The 21,900-nt window shown below is 47.1% G+C and overlaps 1 protein-coding gene across 1 annotated transcript in view; it reads left to right on the forward strand.

The window, feature by feature from the left end:
* Window positions 1-21,900, forward strand: part of LOC120516079 (Wilms tumor protein 1-interacting protein) — an 87,095-nt gene that overhangs the window by 57,986 nt on the left and 7,209 nt on the right. The window contains exons 3-5 of the mRNA XM_039737536.1: window positions 8,651-8,718; window positions 15,442-15,504; window positions 18,810-18,940. Of these exons, the coding sequence (XP_039593470.1) occupies window positions 8,651-8,718; window positions 15,442-15,504; window positions 18,810-18,940 (262 nt within the window). The remainder of the gene's footprint in view (window positions 1-8,650; window positions 8,719-15,441; window positions 15,505-18,809; window positions 18,941-21,900) is intronic.

A 21,900-nucleotide genomic window follows, 5' to 3' on the forward strand; every position in this document is an offset into this window, starting at 1 on the left:
TCTGTGCCATGTGCTGTACGTGTGTCTTGTCATTTCTGTACTTAGTGACTGAGTGGCTTATGCCATTTGTCCTGCGAGTCTTTATCTGTCTTTTACGTTTCTGCTGCTGTGTGGCTCTGAATTTGCCCTAAAGTTTCATCTCTGACGGCCGGTGTGTGTGTGTGTGTCAGTCACCCGCCCTACGGTATTTGACATTTGAGTCCACTTGTGTACTACGGGTGTGCAGCACCCCAGTATCGCCAGTCGGTTTGTGATTTAGAAGCTCCACAAATTTTTTTTTGCTATAAAAAGATGCGCTCATTTATTCCACTGCCCAAATACAATGGGAGTTTCCTGCCTTGGGCCAAACAAGTGAACATTGAGACCCTGCAGCCCCCATGGCCCCTGAATTTACATGAGAATAGGAAGCCGTGGATGGATGGAGCGAGCGAGCGAGCTGGGACAATGAGCTGGGTCTCCGCAGGGGAGTGGGGGGCGCGCTAGAGAGAAGGCCGCCCGCGTCTCGTCCTCTCATCTCACGTCCTTCATAGGCGAGAAGCCGAACTCGGAGGAGCTCGTGTGTGTGTTTGCTTTTTATTTATTACAAGTAATGTTGAGGAAATGGACCCCCATGAATGACAAACTGCCTTAGGATCACACACAGCGATAGGAGAGCCGTTTTCATTTTTAAAATTCAGTTTTATTTAAATGTGGGGTGGGCAGCCCTTAATTTAAGGCACTTTTGATGTGATTTGTTTTTTCCAATACCGGCCTTAAGATTGATCTAGAAGTACAGTTAGTCAATTTTGTAATCTAAACAAAAACCAAATATTAGCTAAAAGAAAATGATTCTTTGTCACACACGGGCACTTAGGAGGCGGCCAACAAGTCCTGAGGTGAGGGAATCATCGTGAGATGAAGGGTTGATTCTGAGCATCAATGCCTCTCACCTTTGTTCACCAGACATGAAGAAGAAAAATGATGAACTAACTCGCTCACCTCCAGCAGTTCAGGGTCATCAAACTGGCGTTCTAAAAAAAAAACTTCCGACTCCGGCCCCCTCTTGATGACGTCACTTCCGTCTTCCAGTTATGACGTCATTTCCTGCCATACTTCCTTCCAGTCGCCATTTTTTTTATTAAAACCACATCCTTACTGCTGTATTTTGTCAAAAGCTTCTTGTTTTTTGATCACATCTCAATCATTTTGTTCGCTGGTCCTCTGGACATCCTACGGGGCAGTTCCCCAACTCTTTTTGACTTTGTCGAATCAATTCTTTTTGTATTACATTGGCATAGTCGGCAGGATTTACTTGTTTGATATGACGGAAGTGGAAGTGATGTTTTTTTCAGAACGCCATTTTGAGGACCCCAAAGTGTTGGAGGTGAGTGAGTTAGTTCATCGTTTTTCTTCTTCATGTCTGGTGAAAGAAGGTGAGAGGCATTGATGTTCAGAATCAACCCTTCATTTTGTGATGATTCCCTCACCTCAGGACTTGTTGGCCGCCTCCTAAGTGCCCGTGTGTGACAAAGAATCATTTTCTTTTAGCTAATATTTGGTTTTGCTCAGATTACAAAATTGACTAACTATACTTATAGATCAATCGTAAGGCCGGTATTGGAAACAGCTGTGTGACAATTTTTAATCAATTAATGATCCCTCACACCGAGCAAATTCCGAGTTGTCCCTTTTATCCAGTTGCTGTAAGTGACGTGAATAGCAATGACTGGCGCTTGTTTAGCGTGTGTAGGTCTTGGTCTAATGGCCCCTCTTGAAGCCCGACTGATTACTGTAGAAGAACAGCCATGTCAGGCCGTGTTCATCCTGGCACACCCCTGGACACTTGGGGTGTGCCAGTGACGGAGGTAGTGGTGACAGTTCTGCAGTTTTTTGTGTGTTCCACGCGTTGTGACTTGTCGTGGGTAAAACACGCCAACGAGTAGACGAGCGGCAGGGTGAGTGAGCGGCTGCGTGCTTTACCAGTTGCTGGTGTGTTTGATTGGTTTCACCAAAACAGTCACACAGCAGAAACTTTATATTATTTTCACCCCAGTGAGTGAGACGTTGTGCCCGACCATTCAGGGATTTTTGCTGCTGATGCCGAGTCTGTGATTCCTGCAAACCGATATTAGTGGCTAATAAGTGGCAGAGCAGCGTCACTTCTGCCGATTGCTGATCAGGTTATTGAGCTCCATTAACGCAAGTAGTCGCTCGGGCCCTAATAAGAAGACTGTAGCTGCCGAGGCATAAGGTGTTGTCAAGCACAGGTAAACGCGCGCCGAAAGAAATCTCAAAGCCCAAAAGTTTGTTTTTAAAATATTTTGTGAAAGTTAAAAGCAAATAATCCGCAGAAGAATAAAAGAAAAAAGAGATACACACGTAGAATAAAAGGCAAAAAAAGGGAAAAATGTATCTTCTATAAACTTAGCTTTTCTTGAGAAACTTTAGTTACTTCTGTACTTAAAAGTTCTTTACTTCTTCTTTCCATACTTAAAGGTTCTTAATTTCTTCTTCTGTACACCTTAAGGATTTAAATAAGTGCTGTTTAACGAGTTACTTCACCCTCTCAAGGCCCGTAGGCCGGTTGGCACGGTTTAAAACCTTAGCCTTCCACACCTTACACATGGCAAGGCTGGTCACTTTACTCAAAGTTGTTATTAATAAAGTATCTATCTATCTATCTATCTATCTATCTATCTATCTATCTATCTATCTATTATATAGTGCCTTTCATATCTATCTATCTATCTATTATATAGTGCCTTTCATATCTATCTATCTATCTATCTATCTATCTATCTATTATATAGTGCCTTTCATATCTATCTATCTATCTATCTATCTATCTATCTATTATATAGTGCTTATCTATCTATCTATCTATCTATCTATCTATCTATCTATCTATCTATCTATTATATAGTGCTTATCTATCTATCTATCTATCTATCTATCTATCTATCTATCTATCTATCTATCTATCTATCTATCTATCTATCTATTATATAGTGCCTTTCATATCTATCTATCTATCTATTGTATAGTGCCTTTCATATCTATCTATCTATCTATCTATCTATCTATCTATCTATCTATCTATCTATCTATCTATTATATAGTGCCTTTCATATCTATCTATCTATCTATCTATCTATCTATCTATCTATCTATCTATCTATCTATCTATTATATAGTGCTTATCTATCTATCTATCTATCTATCTATCTATCTATCTATCTATCTATCTATCTATTATATAGTGCCTTTCATATCTATCTATCTATCTATCTATCTATCTATCTATCTATCTATCTATCTATCTATCTATCTATCTAGAAATGGCAGGAATATACCAATACAATTCTACTTATGGGGGTTATAGGACCCTCCCATAGATTAGGCATTGTCATCTAGTAAAATAGTCATGAATCTTATTGAACGAGGAAAATGGCGTTTACAAAGACAATCACATACTGTACGAGTAACAAGGAGTCGGCCATTAGTCACCTGTGTGTGAAACGGTTCGGAGTGTTAGCCAAATTCTCGCTGCAATTTCACTCTGTGATCAGTCAGAAACAATCCGTGCACATTAGCGGAAATGTGTAATGTTTAATACGGTTTTGCATTTATTCTGTATGAGCAAAAAACAAAATGTCACGAACGGTGCCCCCCCAAACGGCCCACCACAAGGTCAAAGCACTTGTCGACTGTTTTTCAGATGTGCTTCAGTTGTGCTTTTCAGCAGATCCGCCACTCGAAGCCATCTTGCCTTTTATTCCTCCCCAGGATGGCGGCGGCCCTGCTCACTTAATGCCCATTAGTCGCATTTCTCTGTCTTGTGCGCGCCAGTGCAGCTCATTCTTAACATCTGCCCGGAGTCCATTTGATTCTTGCTGATATTAAGCAACCCCAAAAGGTGAGTCGGCCCTCAGTGGTGCCAGGGATGACGCGGAGTGGCCGATGCACTGAGCGTCTTTTCTTTCAGAGAGAATGAATTGTGGTTTATTTTTTTTTCTTTCGAGGTTTTGCCTCACCATAGAGAGTGAAGGATTGCCGGTTTGTCAGACATTTTGAGGCTGTTATTTTGTAGCTCTGGTGCTCAAATGTGCAAGCGCTGCCGCAGTCCCCGTCCACGTTACGTCGCGATGGCTTTTTGAAATCGTGTCAGGCCCTCTGCTCTGGAAGCACAAAGACGATGGGATGGCTGGACACCATAGATCTGGGCAGGAAGCTGTTGCTGCCCCAAGTGTTCTGTAGACGAGCAGCACTGCGTGTGGGCGCATTTCATACGTCAGGGCCCGTCAGTGTGAATGAGCAAATCGTGTCCTTCCTATGAAACGTCTTATAGAAACGGTCAAGTGTAACTGCTAGAATGTGCCGTGAGCCCCTTAGAACTGCACGGCATTGCCGAGCCGGGACGGATCACGTTTTTCTCATTTGCCCCCACTGAAGTGTGTGTTAGCCTGTAGGCCCGTGCTGTGATTCTTGTAACATCTGCGTGTTAAATAAGCTCCAGAAATGTGCGAGTGGCGCTCGATCTCACCCCATGGGCTTGTTAAATAAAGGGCACGTTTAGGAGGTGAAAGGTCAGCATGTGAGCACTCGTGTCCTGTTGTGCTCCGTGTGTGTGTGTGTGTGTGTGTGTGTTCAGTCCACACCAGTTAGCAAATCCGGGGATGAGTGGACGCATTCAGAAGACATGACCGATTTGGCCGTAGTGTGCAGAAGTTAACCCAGAAAGCACGTGGGGGGTCTCTGGAGATGTCTGCACGCTGAGTGCACTGAGGCGGCTTTGTGTCCCCGGCCTGTTAAATTCTGTTTTGTCCTTTTGTTTCGGGTGGATTGGCAGCCTGACAGATTCCTGTGAAGGTGTCGCCTGAGATTGCGGTTCAGTTTGCAATGCGCTGCATAAAGTGCTGCATAAACTGCTGCTGCTTCTGCTCAGACCAACTTAATCAAGAGAGACGTCGCCAGCAGGTTGGATGGCAGGCCTTCCTCCCACTGTGTAACTCCGTCGTAAATACAGAGGATCCTCGGGTTCACTGAAGCATTTCAGAACGGACTACAGCAACGCTCTAAAATTGGCTTTATTCGGTTCAGCATGGCAGGAGGCCGCAGCCTGCCACAGCGGCCCTGGGTGCAAAGCAGGAATCGGCTCCGAATAATGCAGCCGAACGCCGACACTCCTGTGGGGCCGATGTGAGACGGTCATGAGAGAGAAAAGCCAGAGAGACCAGGAGAGAAGGCCTCATGGTGTCCGTGGACAACAACATCCTGGTGAAATCCCTGGAAACGGATCAATCCTCAGATATTGGCCTTATTTGTGTTAACACGTGGGGTTTAGTTAAACTTCTGTGTGAGAGCCTTGTAAACGGTGATCCCAGAATTCACGTCAAGTTTAAATGGCGTCAGACTTGTTATTAAGGACTGGAGGGAGAGCCTTTGGTGGTGCTGCTGCCTTTGACGTGAGTAAGGCCTTAAAACAAAAACTCTGAAAAATAAAAGTAGTTTAACTTCTTATACATGTGAAAAGGTTCTGTTTCATATGGGTACTGTATGCCAGTCGGTCATCTTCTAACCCGCTTAGTCCTGCACAGGGGCACGGGGGTCTGCTGGAGCCCATCCCAGCTAGCGTAGGGCGTAAGGCAGGAACAAACTGTGGACTGGGCACCAGTTAGGACCACCACTTCACCCAACCTGCATGTCTTTGCACTGTGGGAGGAAACCCACAGCGACCCAAGGAGAACATGCAGACTCCACACCAGGAGGACCTCGGACACAAACCCAGGGCTCCGTACTGCGAGGTGGCAGTGCCACCCTGTTTGTAAATTATATTCTCACACACAATTGTATAGAGTCCTGTAAGTCAGCTTCTCAAAGTACAGTGGGATGTGTACATAAATCACTCGGGGGGGCCGTGATCAGCATTAACGTGCATGAGGGGTCCGTCTGATCAAGGCCCGCTGTCCTCCTGAGCGTCAGTTTGTTCACAGGATGGTCCATAAATTAGTCTCCATGTCCGTTTACTGCCTCCTTATTGCTAACATCTTGTGTCCTGCGTGAGATGCAAACCTTCAAGAGTCCCGAATGAGGCACATGACCTGCATTGTGAGGGAGCGTCAGTTGTGATGCGATTACCTGAGGGTGATCCGCTCAAAGGACCCTCACTATCGTGGACCTGAGGGGCTGGACCACCCCCATAACACCTGACTGTGGCAGACAGATGGGTGGGACTGGACCGCATGTCTGCCTGTGCCAACCAGGGTCCTGAGCCGTGTCGTCGTGTGGCGAGGTAGCAGTGCAGGCTCCCCAATCCGACCAGAAAGCCAAATGAATTTCTGTGCGCTTACTCCCACAATCTCGTACGTCTGAAGTGAAAGTGAGGCGCTGCGTTGGCCCATTGTGCCTCAGATGGCATGTGAACCTCCCGCCTCATTATATCACTGAAATCGGGGCGTCAGTCAGAGTCTCCTGTGCTGTCTCCTTTAGTTGTGCGCAGTGATGCATGAAGCCGGTCCTTTTTTAGTTTTTATTTTTTGTACAGATTAGTGTTGAATTTGGACTAAATGTTTCACTTTGAGACCAGCTTTGAGACTTCAGGACTAACACCAAGACAATTCTAAAGTAACTAGCGGACAAGTCGAAAGCCCCCGTCCTGCTCCACACGGTGCACTGCTGCCCTCCTGAAAGCTGTGAGGCGTCGATCACGTCAAGTCCACTCGTGTCAAAGTGTGTAGGTTTCTTTAGGCAGCTGAACTGGTTTTCCACAACTGCATTACTGCATGCTGACCGGGGGGGACCGGCCGGAGGGACGTTTACTTTAAAATGTTGGTTATTTTTTGGTAGTTTCCAGCACTGGTGCAGATAAGGGGTGGGTGTTGCTGGACATTCGTTGTTTTTTAGAGGTGCAGTGAATTAGAAGACTCGAGACGAGAGGAGGCCATTCAGCCTCTCCACTTCTTTCATCTAAAATCACCTCAAGTCCCTCAAGTCTTACTGTCCACCACACTACTTGGTCGCTTATTCCAAGTGTCTGTCGTTCTTTGTGTAAAGAAAAACCTCCTAATGATTGTGTGAAATTTCCCCATCACAAGTTTCCAGCTGTGTCCCCGTGTTCCTGATGAAGTCATTTTAAAGTCACTGTCTCGATCCACTGGACTGATTGTCTTCATCATCAGGTCTCCTCTTCATCTCCTGTAAAGGCTCAGCTCTTTTAATCTTCACTCCTAACTCGTCCCCTGTAGCCCCCCGTAATCAGCCTGGTCGCTCTTCTCTGGACCTTCTCTTGTGCTGCTCTGTCTGGTGGGTCCAAAACTGCACTCAGGACTCCAGCTGAGGCCTCACCATCGTGTTATAAAGGCTGAGCAGACCCTCCTGTGACTTGTACTCCACACATCAAGGCGCTATATAACCTGACAGTCAGTTCTTAATGACTTCTCAACACTGTCTGACAGTCGATAGCTTAAAGTCCACCACGACTCCTAAATCCTTCTCATAAGGTGGACTCTTGATTTTCAGACCCCCATTGTGTATTCAAACCTCACATTTTTACTTCCTCTGTGTCACACTTTAACATTTACTGACATTAAATTTCATCTCCCACAATTAGTTCTGCTGCGGTGGGCTGGCGGCCTGCCCGGGGTTTGTTTCCTGCCTTGCGCCCTGTGTTGGCTGGGATTGGCTTCAGCAGACCCCCGTGCCCCTGTGATTAGGATATAGCAGGTTGGATAATGGATGGATGGATGGAATTCATTCTGTATATGTCTGGCTTGCGCTTTATTTTTCCAAACATAAGGATCTAAAGAACGATAAAAAGATGGATAGATAGATGAAAGAGAAAGAAAGGAAGGAGGGACGGGTCCTTTTGGTCAGCACAGGTTTTCCCACAGAGGCCTGGCCGGTATCTCTGGAGACAACACAAACAGTCAGGTTTTCTTTGTGTAACTTTAAGTTCAAAGAGTCGCCATTGCCGGGTGACACACACACATACAACGTGAGCACCAAAAGGGCACGTCGGTCACATGCAGCAAGCCAGGGCTGGAATTTGAACCGGTGACCTCACTAGCCAGCAGGTCACACGCCAGCCAGGCCCGAAGTCCCCACATCGGCGTGTTTATCGCTGTCTGTCAGGACACTGAAGCGCATTCATTGCCAAGTGGCCGCCACGTGAGGCGCGTCCCCCCTCTGTATGAATGGAATCCCATGATGATGAAGCGTCCATTTAAATCAAACCCGACTCTGGCACTGCTGCACTATTTATTTTTATCCAGGGTGGGACAGCTGGAGGCCGTGCGCAGAACGATTCTATTTCAGTGGCTTGTGCTCACTTTGTGTCCTCTCTTTATGATTTGCTCCCTCATTAAAATGTCTTCTCAGAAGACAATGTGAAGCTTTTGTCTCATCTTTTTTGAGGTCGGACTCTGTTCTTTGGAGCAGAAGCAAAATTCAATGAACGTTCAAATCAAAAATGACACAAGTTGAAGTATGAAAAGTGCAGATTTTCTTGTCAAGTTGTTTTTAAGTGAGCCGTTTAAATAGAAAATAAAACTCGACTAAGACTGCGGGGTGTGAGTGCGGCTTGGGGCTTGGCTGCCATTAAATGGCCTCTTCACTCGCTGCGTTTCCGGCCTGCTGCTGGTCGGCTAATATTTGTTTTCTTTGTCTTTCCCAGGCAGACGACTTCGAGGCCGAGCCTTCTACTACGTATGTGGCAAAGTATTCTGTGAAGAGGATTTCCTGGTGAGAAGCAGCGGCTCTTCTGTCACATTCAGTGACATTCAGTGACGTTTGTGCCTGCGACTGTGTGTGTGTGTGTGTGTGTCGTGTGTGTCATGTGCTGATGTCCAAGTCCTGCTGAGACAATTTCCACGACGGAGGTGACCCTTTGCACTTGGAGAAGTACAAAGTGAGGTTTCATTATTTGGAAAAAGAAGAGCCTTTTAGTTTGCATGCCGACACGCAGTTAGAATTTATCAGGGCAACGGCGCACCGGATTTATCGAAATGCGGCCCAAGTGGGCCGAGTCCCTTTGACTTTAATGGGCCCGTTGATCTCAACCACAAGTAGATTTTGTGAGTCGTGCCACAGATGCTTGGCAGGTCTCGGTTCTGATGGCCGGAGAGGTCGCTGCATAAAACTGAGTTAGTTGTCCTGCCGTGAGCCTCTCACCTCGAATGTGGACGCCCCACAGGGTTGTGTCTTGACATGAATCTTTTTTATTCGTTGTCCAGTGGTGACTGCGTTTCATGTGAGGGTGAGATGGCTGATTTGCCGTTGACGCACACATTATGGCGAGCCTGCTCATAGAAGTGAGTGAACAAAACTCGTCACGTGGAGTAACATGAATAAACCGCCAAGAGAACAGACACGTGGGCGCTGGACGTAAGTACGGCCTACGCTCCATCTCAGCTGTGTGGGGTGGTAGTGCGGGGTCTCTGCGTGGCACCCTTTCCAGCAGTCTGATATGGAAGGTCCACACATCAGCGTTCATCCCTCAAATCTGAAACGGTTAAAGACGTCTGCAGTGTCAAAGGAGGGGATGTCTCCAGTTTTCAGGTCCGTTGTCCAAATCGTGTAGGAACTCGGTATGTGGCTTGGCGACTCTTAACAAAGGAGAGGTGAGAAAGCTTTGCCTTCAGACCCAGTGTGGGGCCACTGTCACTTATTAAGGTCTCCATAAGCAAGGGACGTGAGGTGAGGAAACAGGAGCTACAGCACGCTGCCATCTCCATCAGTGGGGTGAGTGGAAAGGATCAGAAGCTTTACATTTCTTACAGTCGCCATCGTTGATGACCAGTAGTCGCCTGAGGAAAGCTCAAACGTCTCCATATGTGCTCAGTAACGTCCACTATAGGTGTACAGTGGAATCCATAACGTCCCAGGATGGCACCTGCTCAGCTCAGGGCCACCAAGCTCTACCGCGGCTGGTGAAGTTGGCTCTGAATATTACAGGAGCTCAGAACACGTCACACAGGCTTTGTTAGAAACACAATTAGTATTAATAAAGGCTAACGCCGCCCAACATGGCCTCCCTTCAGAGCCACCCTCAGTGTATTCAGGGTCTGCTTTAACCCTCCACTTCTAAGACCACTCACTTCATGACGTGGCATTCTGAAATCTTCTCATCTGATGGTTTATTCATTGTCTGCGGTTCTGTCGTCACTCTGTTACTAAATCTGTATTAATCTCGTCATACTGAGCACACACGACAGTAACACTTGAACTTCACTTTGCTCTTCAGCACTCTCTGTCTGCCAGGGCGGCAAAGCGGCTAGAAAGAGTGGTGGGCACCATGTGTGCCCCTTCAGCTATGGACTCACTCTTAAACATTACCATGTTTTCTATACCTGGTGACCCTCCGATTGCATGGCAGTACATTTACAAACAAGCTGGCCGATGATTGACCCCGAGGGTCCTCGCCTGACCCAGCGTTGAATTCAGCGTATTTGACGGTTACCATTTTCCTTGTGCTGTATGTTTACTGTCTGTTGATTTTTTGTTTTTATGAAATTATGAAGTCACCAAATTAGATTCCTTACGAATGATTTTATAACAGTAAACTAAAATAACGATACTAATCCTCCTGCAGTCATTCCCAGCGTCGTTACAAAATACGGGATCAAGTTACGGTTCCGCTAATACGCCATCTGCAGTCGAGTGAACTATCAACGGTACTTGCGTTATTAGCTAAAAAAATACATTTGGTGAGGCTGATGATCCATCAGTAATTCAGATTTTTAGTCGCGTTGCAAATTATTATCAATGAACTACAAAAAAAAAGTGACAACGTTACAATCTTACATAAACGAAAAGCCGTCTGTGTCCACGATACAATAATAAAGTTTGAGATGATATAGAAACAAAGATGGAAACGCCATCTGTCATCAGACGGAAAGTCACTTGTTGAGAAGGCCCTTCTCTGATGAACTTTCGACACATTCCTACCGGGAGTCGTCTTCCGCCTCCTCTGATCGACGTAAGAGCCGCCCGCGTCTTCTAAGGGACGCAGTGAAAGGTCATGTAGACGCGTGGAATCGACTAGCAGATAGTGTGGTGGAGAGCAGGATGTGAGAGGCCTTCAGTTCTTGGCTTGATTATTACTTTAGATTTCTCCCACTTCTTTATTCTTGTGACCCAATGCTGCCTGTCTTTTATGTGTCTTTGAAACGCAGACGTGCCACCGATTGTCACTCCCATATGGGTCATGTTTCCCCTCGGAGAGTCGCCACCAGTAGTCGTTGGGGAGGAGGGGACTTAATCCTTCAACCCCCCCTTGGAGAGTCGCTGGTAACCGTTACCCCCAGGGGTGAGGCCCTCTTGGAGAGTGGCAGACGCGGATTGTAGCGGAGTAAAGATGTTTCCCTAAGGTGCCCGTGGCGACCCATCGCAAGAAACAACACCCCCCTGTCTCATTGTGCCTCACGACATTTTTTTCCTTAAACAGAAATGAAATGTGAGGTGAGTGACCAACAGAAGACCACCTAAGTCAGGGCCTCAGACTCCAACCAGCTGCTTAATGAGGCGCCGAGTCTCGTTGTTAATTAAACTCGTTCTTTAATTCCGTGGCTTGTTGCGGCTCTCGTTGTGCCATAGCAGACATTTCTGTAATTGTTGATTTTCTCTTTTCTGTTAAAATGTTTTGGCAGATCAGCATTCCCGAGACCACCCTTTTTATTTTCAGATACTGTATGAGGGTCCTGTTTTGGCTCATTTTGTATCTCGTGATTATTTAGGGAGAAAGAAACAACTGAGGGGTCCGAGTCTTCAAAAGCACGTCAAGGAAAATGAATTCAAAAGAAGTGAATTAGCAGCAAAATCAGGTCACTGATTAAGAAAAGGGAAAACCTGCAGCCCTCCAGGACCGGCGTTTGAGACCCCTGATCTCGATGAATAGATGGAATGGAGGAACTTTTGGGGCTAAATAACCTGTGCTTGTCACGAGAGAGTGGACAGTATTATTATTACGTATTATTTAACTTTCTCCAAGGCGACTTACAACATTTGAGATACAGTTGGTTCTCACAGGCAGGTGACGTGACGTCCTCAGGGTCACACAGTGTCAGCAGTGGGGTTCGAAGTCCAAAGCCCACTATGCCACCCTGCCCGCCTGCCACAGTACTCCTGGAGCGAGATGTTTGTGTGTAAGCACCGTGACATTAGCACAGTAAAGGTCCAATCAGTGACGAGGGCATGTGACGTTCGGATATCCTGTGACACGGCATCTTCACAGTACAGCCAATCTGGGTGCCTGGACTCATGGGGTTCTGTGTGTGTTGCTGTTAATCAACGTTTGTCAAAATTGAAGGGTAGAGGACGGTAATCAGCTGCAGACTACGACAAAACTCGCCCTTACATTTTAGTTTGACTCTCTTTGCTAGAAGGAAGTTACATGGCTTTGCTGATTTAACCTCGATTAGCTACACGTGCATGAGTAGCAAACAGCCTCTAAAATGGCATCGACTTCAGGCGAGGGTCCAAAGCGAATGTGCAAAGCAAAATACTCCATGGACGTTATACGTAATTTTGTTACTTGTCAGACTCCGAGTTTGATGCAAGTGATCTGGAGATGGATATCAACAACAAAAGTGAGGTGCCAGCATCATTTGATGGTCCCCTGCTGATTGTGTTGCTGATGCGCCTACAGCAGCGTTCACCCGGGAGGACCACCACTTACGATGACCAGAGGTACAAACCATATTACGTCACACTGGGACCACCATTAGTGCCCACGTGCTGTGATGCCGCACTTGCGCCAACAACAGCCACAGCACACAGCAACAGACGTTAAAGAGTTAAAGAGAGGCCAGAATTCCTGGAGTTGCTGGATTTGGTGATGTGAGCGTTCATATTGTAGTCGTCATGCACAAGCTGTGTCGGCCTTCTTCTCCGTTAGCGCTCTGTCTAGGGACGCTGAGGCCTGGATGACTTTATGTTCTCGATACCACATTGTGTGGAAACCGTGACGTGGCTGATGTTGGTGGCCTGCTGTCAGAGTCACTTAAATCTTCACTTGTCTTGCATGGTCTTCCTCTGATTTGCACACGAGTTCGTAGTGACTAAGCAGTCCTTCCAATTCACAGGGCCGGCGTACCTAATGAATGGCCGCTCCGCCTACAGTTTGATGCTTGTTAGATTAATAAAACAGGCAGCTGTAGTTAAAGCGTGCAAGGAAATCGAGCAATCCAACTTCCAGCCCCTCCAGCCAAGCCGGCTTGTGGCCAAAGCTCGCTGTGTTTGTGAAGGTGAAGCCGCTTCCTGCTGCTTTAGTTTGTTTTTTTGGTTTTTAAGCTCAACGTGGGTTTTTGATTTGCTGTTACACGGCAATGGCGGCGGGTTTTCATTGGCTGGCAGCTCCTCTGCTATGAAAAGGCGCTCACTATGCATGGCACTCACAGTCTGCTTGCTTATTTCATACACGTTTGCAAGAAAGAATGAAGAGCGTAAGTGTAAGTGATTGTGTTTACCAGCCAGATTTGGTGTTATAAACGGTATATTTGTGTCTTTTCTTTAACGCTTTGTGCATTTTACTCACAAACCGTCATAAAAGAAGACATGCGTGCCTGACCCTAAATTGCAGCTCAGACTGTACAGTTGGCTCTGGTCCAGGTGACCCCAGCGAGTGACATTTTCAAATTCACAAAGACATAAAATTCTTGGCAGAGTAGGACGTGGATTCACCTGGAAAAGCGTCTTGTGGCCGACTCCAGTAGCTAAGGTAACGGGTTGACCGATGTGCCTACTGGAAACGCCAGCCTCTGACGGGCAGTAAACGGCGGGCGACACTTCTACGTGACCCGCATGGCTCACCTCACCTCACCGCTTTGAGGTGTTTAGTGATGTCAGAGTGCATGTGCAGAGTTGTGGATCAGCGACTGTGAAGGAGTCGTCCGGTGTTTCAAAATGAAGTGCTGCTCTACTAGTAAAACCTCACAAGTCTTCAGACATGGCACCCCCAGAAAGTGTCCGGACCACCTCACTTTTACACATTCTGTTATGCTCAAACTTGCTGCTAAAATCGTTCGAAAGTAACCCTCAGTACCCCAGAATGACAAAATGGAAACACCATCTTAGGTGTTTTTGTAAATTATTAAAAAATTGAAATCCCATTGACGTGGGTATTCCGATCCTTTGCTGTGACCCTTGAAGCCTGGCTGTGCGCCATCCCTTCTGTGGGTCATCACTGCGATGTGTGGCGTCCACCTGTGGTCAGTTCAGCTGAATGGCCTGATTTAGAAAGGCCACACCTCTCTACAGAAGGCCCCACCCACAGCTAGCTGAGCAAAAACCGAGCCATCAGGTCAGAGGCAGATTGGGTCAAGTCTGCAATATTGATGGCTGCCAAGAGCACAGTGGCCTCCGTAATTCTTAAATGGGAGACGTTTGGGGCAACCTGGACTCTTGGTAGGGCCGTCCAACCACCCAGGCTGAGTGATTAGAAGACAAAGGCCTTCTTGGTAAGAGAGTTGACCAAAAAGCAGATGGTCACTCTTGATGAGCTCCACAGAGCCTCTGTGAAGATGGGAGAAAATTCCACAAGTACAGCCGTCATTGCAACACTCCACCGATCAGGGCTTTATGGCCGAGTGGCCAGATGGAAGTCTCACCTTAATAAAAGACACAAGAAAGCACCTTGGGATTTGCAAAGCGGCTCCCTAAAGACTGTCAGGCTATGAGAATCCGGACTCACTGCTCTGATGAAACCAAAATTGAAGTGTTCTGAGCGTCAGATCTGGAGGACACCAAGCACCGCTCATCACCCGTACAATCCGACTCTTAATGGTGAGTAATGTGGTGGCAAAATCAGGGACTGGGAGTTCAGTGAGGGTTGAGGGAAAGCTGATTAAAGCAAAGCACAGAGAGAGAGAGAGAGAGACCCTTAATGAAAAGCCTCCTGGAGTGTCCAGGACTTCCGACTGGGCCGATGGTTCACCGTACAACAGGAGAAAGCAAAGACAACACAGGAGCGGCTTATGGACAATTCTGGGAATGTTCTTGATTGGTCCAACCAGAGCCTGGACTTGAACCCGACTCAGCTGTCCACCGATGGCCTCCGTTCAACCTGACGGAGTTTGATAAGAGCTGTGGAGAAGAATGGCCGGAAATCTCCAAATCCAGGTGTGCAGAGCTTGTCATGTCAGACCAAGAAGACTCCAAGTTGGAATCTCTGCCAGAGGGGCTTCATCAAAAGTGCTGAGGGAAGGGGTCTCGATATGTGTGTCAATGGGACAGCTCAGCTTTTGTTTAATTTGGAATAAATGTGGAAAGATGTTTACACTCCTTTGTCATTCTGGGATGTTGAGTGCTGCCTGATGAGGGAAAACAGCAAAAAGAAACTACGGAGTGTGTAAAAACTGCAGGGGGCGCTGATCCTTGGCTTTGAGACGTGTGTGTGTGTGTGTGTGTGTGTCTTTTAATCTTCTATTTAAGTTGACGCTTTTCTTTCTTTTCTTTGTTTGCCTTCAGTATTCCGGATTTCAGCAGTCTGCCGACAAATGCAACGTCTGTGGACACCTGATAATGGACATGGTAAGTAAGTTGTTGGGTCTGCGAGTGAAGAACTGAAAGATGAAGCACAAGTTTGAGGTTTGTCATTTCCCCCAAATGTGTCCCACCTGTCAGTCCGTTTGTGTCCTTGTCCCTTCACTTTAGGGCATCATAAGGCTGACTTCCACACCTAGAAAAGCACTCAAGGAAGTACAAAGGAGGTGAAATGTCACCTTTGCTACTAAAATAAACTACAGGGAGCGAGGGAGGGACACACAAAAGCAGGAAGGACGAGTACAAAGCAGCTGAAGGTGATGGCCGAGGCTCCCTGAACACAACGTCATCGTCGCCATTAAATCTTTGGGCAGACATTCACGGTGGCCTTGTTTGTAGCCCAGCAAGTCCTCATACATTCAGTGTATGACCCGTTCATTAAATCGAATTGCAGGATGCTGATTGGCTAAAACAGCACACGGATTCCAAGTCCTTTTACAACTCTGAGCACAGACTTTGACGAATCCGTAGCTGAGTGGCAGGAGTCCGCGTTGAGCGTCTGCACCTCCGTACGCGAGCTGAGCTGTGATGTGATGTGCTTACTGCGCTCCCATCGTGAGGAGCTGAGTTTTGAGCTGTTTGTCAAATTCATTCAGTAAGAGTCAAGTACCTTGAGATGGTGTCTACCATAAAGGAGGCAATGCGAAATAACAGCGGCAAGAAAAATGGTCGTGACCCCTGTGGCAATCACTGCACTTATGTGTAAGCGGGTCTTAAAAGACGGTGAGATCTTCATCTAAGTTACAACAAGTTTTAACTAACTAGTAACGCTCCAATCATCGCACTGTTCTCGTACGTATTGAATACGTCATTCAGACACTCGGGCGTAGGCTGGAAAACGTCTGCCAACCCCAAAGGCTGATGACTTCAACAAAGGCAACTGGAATCTGGCCAATGAGACGAGATTGGAGGTGTGGCTTACAGCTACTTTGACCAATGAAAGAGAAGCAAAACGAGGCCTCAAAGGATCAACGATAAGAGATGTTGATGTGCATAAAGCCATGGAGGGACACCGAGTCACTTCAGGGAGTTCAGACAGGCTGTGAATAAATGGAGGAGACTTAACACTCTGGCGAGAAGACAACTTGGAAAGCTCAACACAGAACGCTTGGTGAGGTCAGAAAGAAACCCACAAAAGCTGGAAGGGATCACTTCTGAGCGTCTGCTTGATCCATGGTGGGTCACCAAGGAGGAAGCCATCACTGCTTGCCTGAAGTTTGCTAAACACCACAGCGCCATTGGGGAGAATGGCCACCTGACTGTCTGCCTCCCTCGCCCCTTCACCACCTAACAGCTCGAGTGCTGAGCGTCCCAGGCTCAAAAATGGCTGCTGTCACAGCACCCAGGTGGTGGCCGAAGTGGCTCCACACTCACTATGTAAAGCTCTTAGAAAAGCACCACATAAATGTAAAGAATTATTATTATTATTAACCTCCTTAGCATTACAGTTTTTCTCAAAAAAAAGTGTTGCATTTTTTGGCTTGAAAAATTACATTTTTATTAAATCTCCTCATCCATCCATCCATTATCCAACCCACTATATCCTAATTACAGGGTCACGGGGGTCTGCTGGAGCCAATCCTTGCCAACACAGGGTGCAAGGCAGGAGACAAACCCCGGGCAGGGCGCCAGCTCACCGCAGTAAATCTCATCATTCTACTGTGAAACTTGCAAAACACTAAAAGTACAAAGTCAGAAGTGTAGAAAGCATAATAATAATGTGAACAGCATGTTGTCAGTGACACGAGTGTCATTTTTGGACTGAGGAGAGGCGTTTCTTCTGAGAAGACGTGTCTGCACCGTTGCCCAGATAATGAGGGTGATGCTTACGCAGGACGTGCCCATACTGTTGCCTGAGTAACGCTTGGCACTAACGCTGTTGCCACTTTACAGCCTGAGTAACCTCGGGTCTTACACAAGACACGTCGATATCATTGGCTGAGTGAAACTCGGGCCTAACGCTTTTAGCACTGTTTTTACAGTCCGTGTGACGCTCTCGTCCCGGTGGTGAAGTCACGTGATTTGGGGTGCTTTGCTGAGACAATGTCCCGCGGGATTAATAAAGTTTTCTTATCCTGAATCGAGCCTGGACAGCCTGCCATTGATGAAGAGAAAATGAATTTTTAAGTGTGTCAATATGTTTTATGGGGTAACGTCAGGGTGGCTGTTCACCTGCTGAAGCTCATTAGATGTTGGGTGAAGCATCAGGACAAGGACCCCTAAACATCAGGGTACGTCTACTACAGCAGAACCTGAAAAATAGAAAATCCCGCCAGCCCTTAACCCCCACAGCAGACATCCTAAGAAGGTGGCTGAGCTTCCCAAAGAATGGCCCCCAAGTCCTCGTCTTGTTCGGGGTTACTGCTACCAATGGAAGTTTGGCCAGTTATTAAATCCAGGGGTGCCCTTACTTTTTCGCAGCACGCTCTGAATGTTTGATATGTGTGTTCAATAAAGACGTGAAGGGTTAGAATTGTGTGTGTTGTTGGTTTAAGAGTCCTGTGTGGCTGAGATGAAGATTATAGAAAAGTGTTTTCCTAAAATTGGAAATCTCTACAGTGAAGGTATTAGAAAAGTATCGTAAGCGCATGAGAAAAGTCGACACAATGTTTTACTAAGCATTCAGATGTAAGAGTTAGGATTAGAAAGACTGAGGCCTACATATTTTTATTTATTCTGTATGAGTTTGAGACCACCAATAGTTTATTAAGCCAAAGGTTAGACGTGCAGGAGAGCCGAAGAAAGACGGGCTTAGAGGGCGAGCGTGAGCTGTCAGTTATAGTAGCAGGTAAGAATAGTCCTCGTGAAACAGAGTGGGGTCTGACACCCCCTTAACTACGAATTAGCGGTGGACTAGAACAATGGAAGAGGATGAATAAGGACTTGTGTCATAAGAACTGGAATTAAAGTAACAGGTGCCCATTGCTGGGGGCTCATCGCCATTCTGCTGTCTGTCCTGAAGTCTCCGAGTGCCTAAATTGGGGCTCAGGGGGTCCCTGTTGTGTCAGCCTGCTTCAACAGATCAGTTAGAGCAGAAGGCCAGAACTTTCCAAAGGGCTCACAAACTTCTCCCTGCCACCGTAGTCTCTCCGTGTGCCAGAAGGATTCAGCGGATGTTCTGCTTGTTCCTCGTCCTGTTGATTATTCCGTTGCTCCATAAGTGCACACCGTTTGTATTCCAAAATGGCACCCGGGTGAGTCATTGAAGCAGTCATAAGGCCCGAGCCCACCCGAGTAGCGCGCCCGTTCCCTGTGACCTGTGGTGTGACTGTTTTCTTTCTTTGTTATTTTAGATTCTGCAGGCCTTAGGAAAGTCCTACCACCCAGGCTGCTTCCGCTGCGTGATCTGCAACGAGTGCTTGGATGGCGTGCCGTTCACGGTGGACACTGAAAACAAGATCTACTGCGTCCGAGATTACCACAAGTGAGTAAGGAACTCGAGGACATTTGGTCGGTGTCTGCATGTGTCCTACTGAGGGTGCAGACCCCAAACCGCCGTGTCTTACTTATGTGTGGCTGAACCCGTGAAGCCCCCTCTGTTAATGTCACTGTCAGACTACGCAGCTGCTGCCCCTCACTGTCCTGCCCGCTGGTGCGTCTCACCACGGTGTGCCGGGGGTCTTCGGTACGCCGCCATGAGCTGTTATGATGGACACATTTACACTTGTGAGTCTGTGAAAGGCGCTATATAAAGCAGCTGTGCACCCTGCACGTGTGATGTCGTGTTCTGTGCTGAGAGATCAGCAAGTGTCTGTCTGTCTGTCTGCCTGTCTGTCCATCCATGTCTTTTGTTTAACTTGCATGTTCATATTTTGGGTCTGAAAGCCACGCCTGCCCGTTTGTCTCTTTGTACTTTTAATGTCCTCCCCAGGCCTGTCTGCTTTTTCTTCGGAGTAATCACATTTTTCTGATTTGGTGAATTTAGGCGACTTTCAATTGGCCCAGTGTGAACGTAGGTGCTTGCGGATTGGGCCCTGTCATTGCCTGGTGCCACCATCTACAGGGTTGTTTTCCACTTTATGCCCAGCGATGCTGGTAAAGCCGATGGTCCCAGTAACGCTGAATGGTACGACTGGGGGCTGCGTAACATCCGTTTGACTGTATTTGTGTCTGATGCCCCATAAGGTTATGATAAGAGTCCTGAAATGTCGACTGGCGAGCTGGCCCACCGCACGTAGCACGCGTCTCTCGTGTCTCTTGTATACAAAGCGACTGCACTGCCGCTACTGTGCTGCCCTTTGTCTCGTTATTTTAATGTGAACTCTCTCTACCTCAATATAAAGTTTCACGTGTAACAGTCTGGCGCCGTGCGCGTCTCTGGCGCGTTGTAGCGTTATCTCCTCTCGGCATTTAGTTGAGACGGATACACGGCAGTATCCCACAGAGCTGTCTCTGTATAATAACGTGGGGTTCGCCTAACGTCCGATTTCACAGACCGTACCCCAGACGCTGAGCTGTGCACACCTCTATCTATATGTGTGTGCCAAGCAGGAGACATCGGCGGCATGAGAGGACCCAGTCAAGTGCTGGGATGGGCGCTATGGCAAGGCCATTCCACTTACAGTGCCACCTTAGCAGCCACAAAACCAAGAGCTGCACATGCCAGTCATGACACAAATAATCCATTCACGCTGACCTTTTGTTAAAGAATCTTCCAGCGGGCATACAAATCTCCAGGCTTTTTGATCTTTTTAATCCTATATTAACTATTTCTCATATTAGGAAGTTGTCATTTCTCGTTATGGGGTCAGAGCCGTATGGTCAGCCGTTTGTACAACGAGAGCCCCGTGGAGCAATTTCAGGTTAAGGGCCCAGTGGAGCAGCACCCCTTCTGTCACTGCCAGGACTCGAACCGGAAACTTCTGAGTTACCAGCCCAGATCCTGTTGAAAGACCCAATCTGAGGGGCCCTTGATGCTCCGGCTGTGGTCTTCTCCAGACGCTGTAGTGTGAGGCTACAGGGGGCAGCCATTCCAAAGGTCCCCACCAGCTGCGGTGCTCCAGCGTGATTGGGGTAACACTTTATGGCATAATAAACCAATCAGGGTCTCACTGGGAGTTCTGCCTCACCTTAACATTATACAAAGTTATTGTCTGTCTGTTATACCTTCATTGTTATACCTCTTTAATTTAATATTGTTTTTTTTTATCAGTATGCTGCTGCTGTGAATTTCCCCTTTGGATTAATAAAGTATCTATCTATCTATCTATTATATAGCGCCTTTCACTCTATCTACCTTTTCTAGAAGAGTCTCTGGAAAGCAAATGACTGGGTCAGCCTTTCTACTTGTAGAGTCCAAGAACCTGCAACCTCTGTATTTCAACAGGGTGCTTCCCGTGGGCGGGGCTATGAGCTATGATGCGTTACTCAAATTATAATAAAGCAATAGAAATGAAATAGATGTGTAAACGATCCAATCGCATTCAGTGTCGGAAACGGTCGGCATCTTCTCACAAACACACATCGACACGGCGCTCCAGATTGGCAAAGGCATCCATCCGCAAGCCTTGTGGGGGTGAAGGCAGTGATTTCCTGTTCAGTGTTTCACTGTAATTGTCCCCATGGACGAGGCTTATTCTTGTACACTTTTCCTTTCAGCGCCCCCCAGTGGAAGAGATCCAGAGAAGACAGGCCCAGGGAACAAGGTGGCCATAGTCCCTTTGAAATGACCCGATGGCCAATGAGCAACTCCATTTGTGCCAGGCTGCGAGCTGACGTGTGACAGGCTGCCAACTTCTTGCTGGAAATGATCTCAGGGTCGTCCGGGTCATTCACCAATAAGTCAAAAAGAGCGCCAGGCCTCACTGGTCCGCATGTTTATCCACGATTACCGTGATCTTCGTTCCGTTTGGATTGCTTAAGCGTAACGCATCATAACTCGAGGCCCCGCCCATTAGGCTCCCCCTGCATGTCAAAGGCAAGCAGTACACAATAATAAAGAAAAGTGGCCTTTGTGACACAGTAACAATAATTAATCATCGGTATATAAAAGAGTAATATTTCATAAGGTGGCTATCTACTGTATGTGAGTGTAAAGCTTATGAAATACGTACACCAGAGGCAGAGACGCACTGCGAGGGTCTTTAATCTTCACTGCTGCCTACAATGCACCCGCCGTGTGACATGGGGGACACTTCCAGAGGTGCCCAGCAGACGATTCATGAGCGGTCCTGGCAGTGACGTGCCACTTGAATCGGAGGGAGTGAAGATTTCAAGTCGTCTAGAAAACGATTCAATGGAGAGGACCTGGTTTTGGGGAGTAAGTCACCGTGACGTCTTCATTCACAGGACACCAGTGGGCCGCTTTGGAGTAAATGAATAAGACTTTCTAAATCAAACAGAAGTGTCGGACTGCGGTCACATAGCCAACATTTAGCACCGCAC

The sequence above is a fragment of the Polypterus senegalus genome, chromosome 15 (genome assembly GCF_016835505.1).
Source record: "Polypterus senegalus isolate Bchr_013 chromosome 15, ASM1683550v1, whole genome shotgun sequence".
Lineage (NCBI taxonomy): Eukaryota > Metazoa > Chordata > Cladistia > Polypteriformes > Polypteridae > Polypterus > Polypterus senegalus.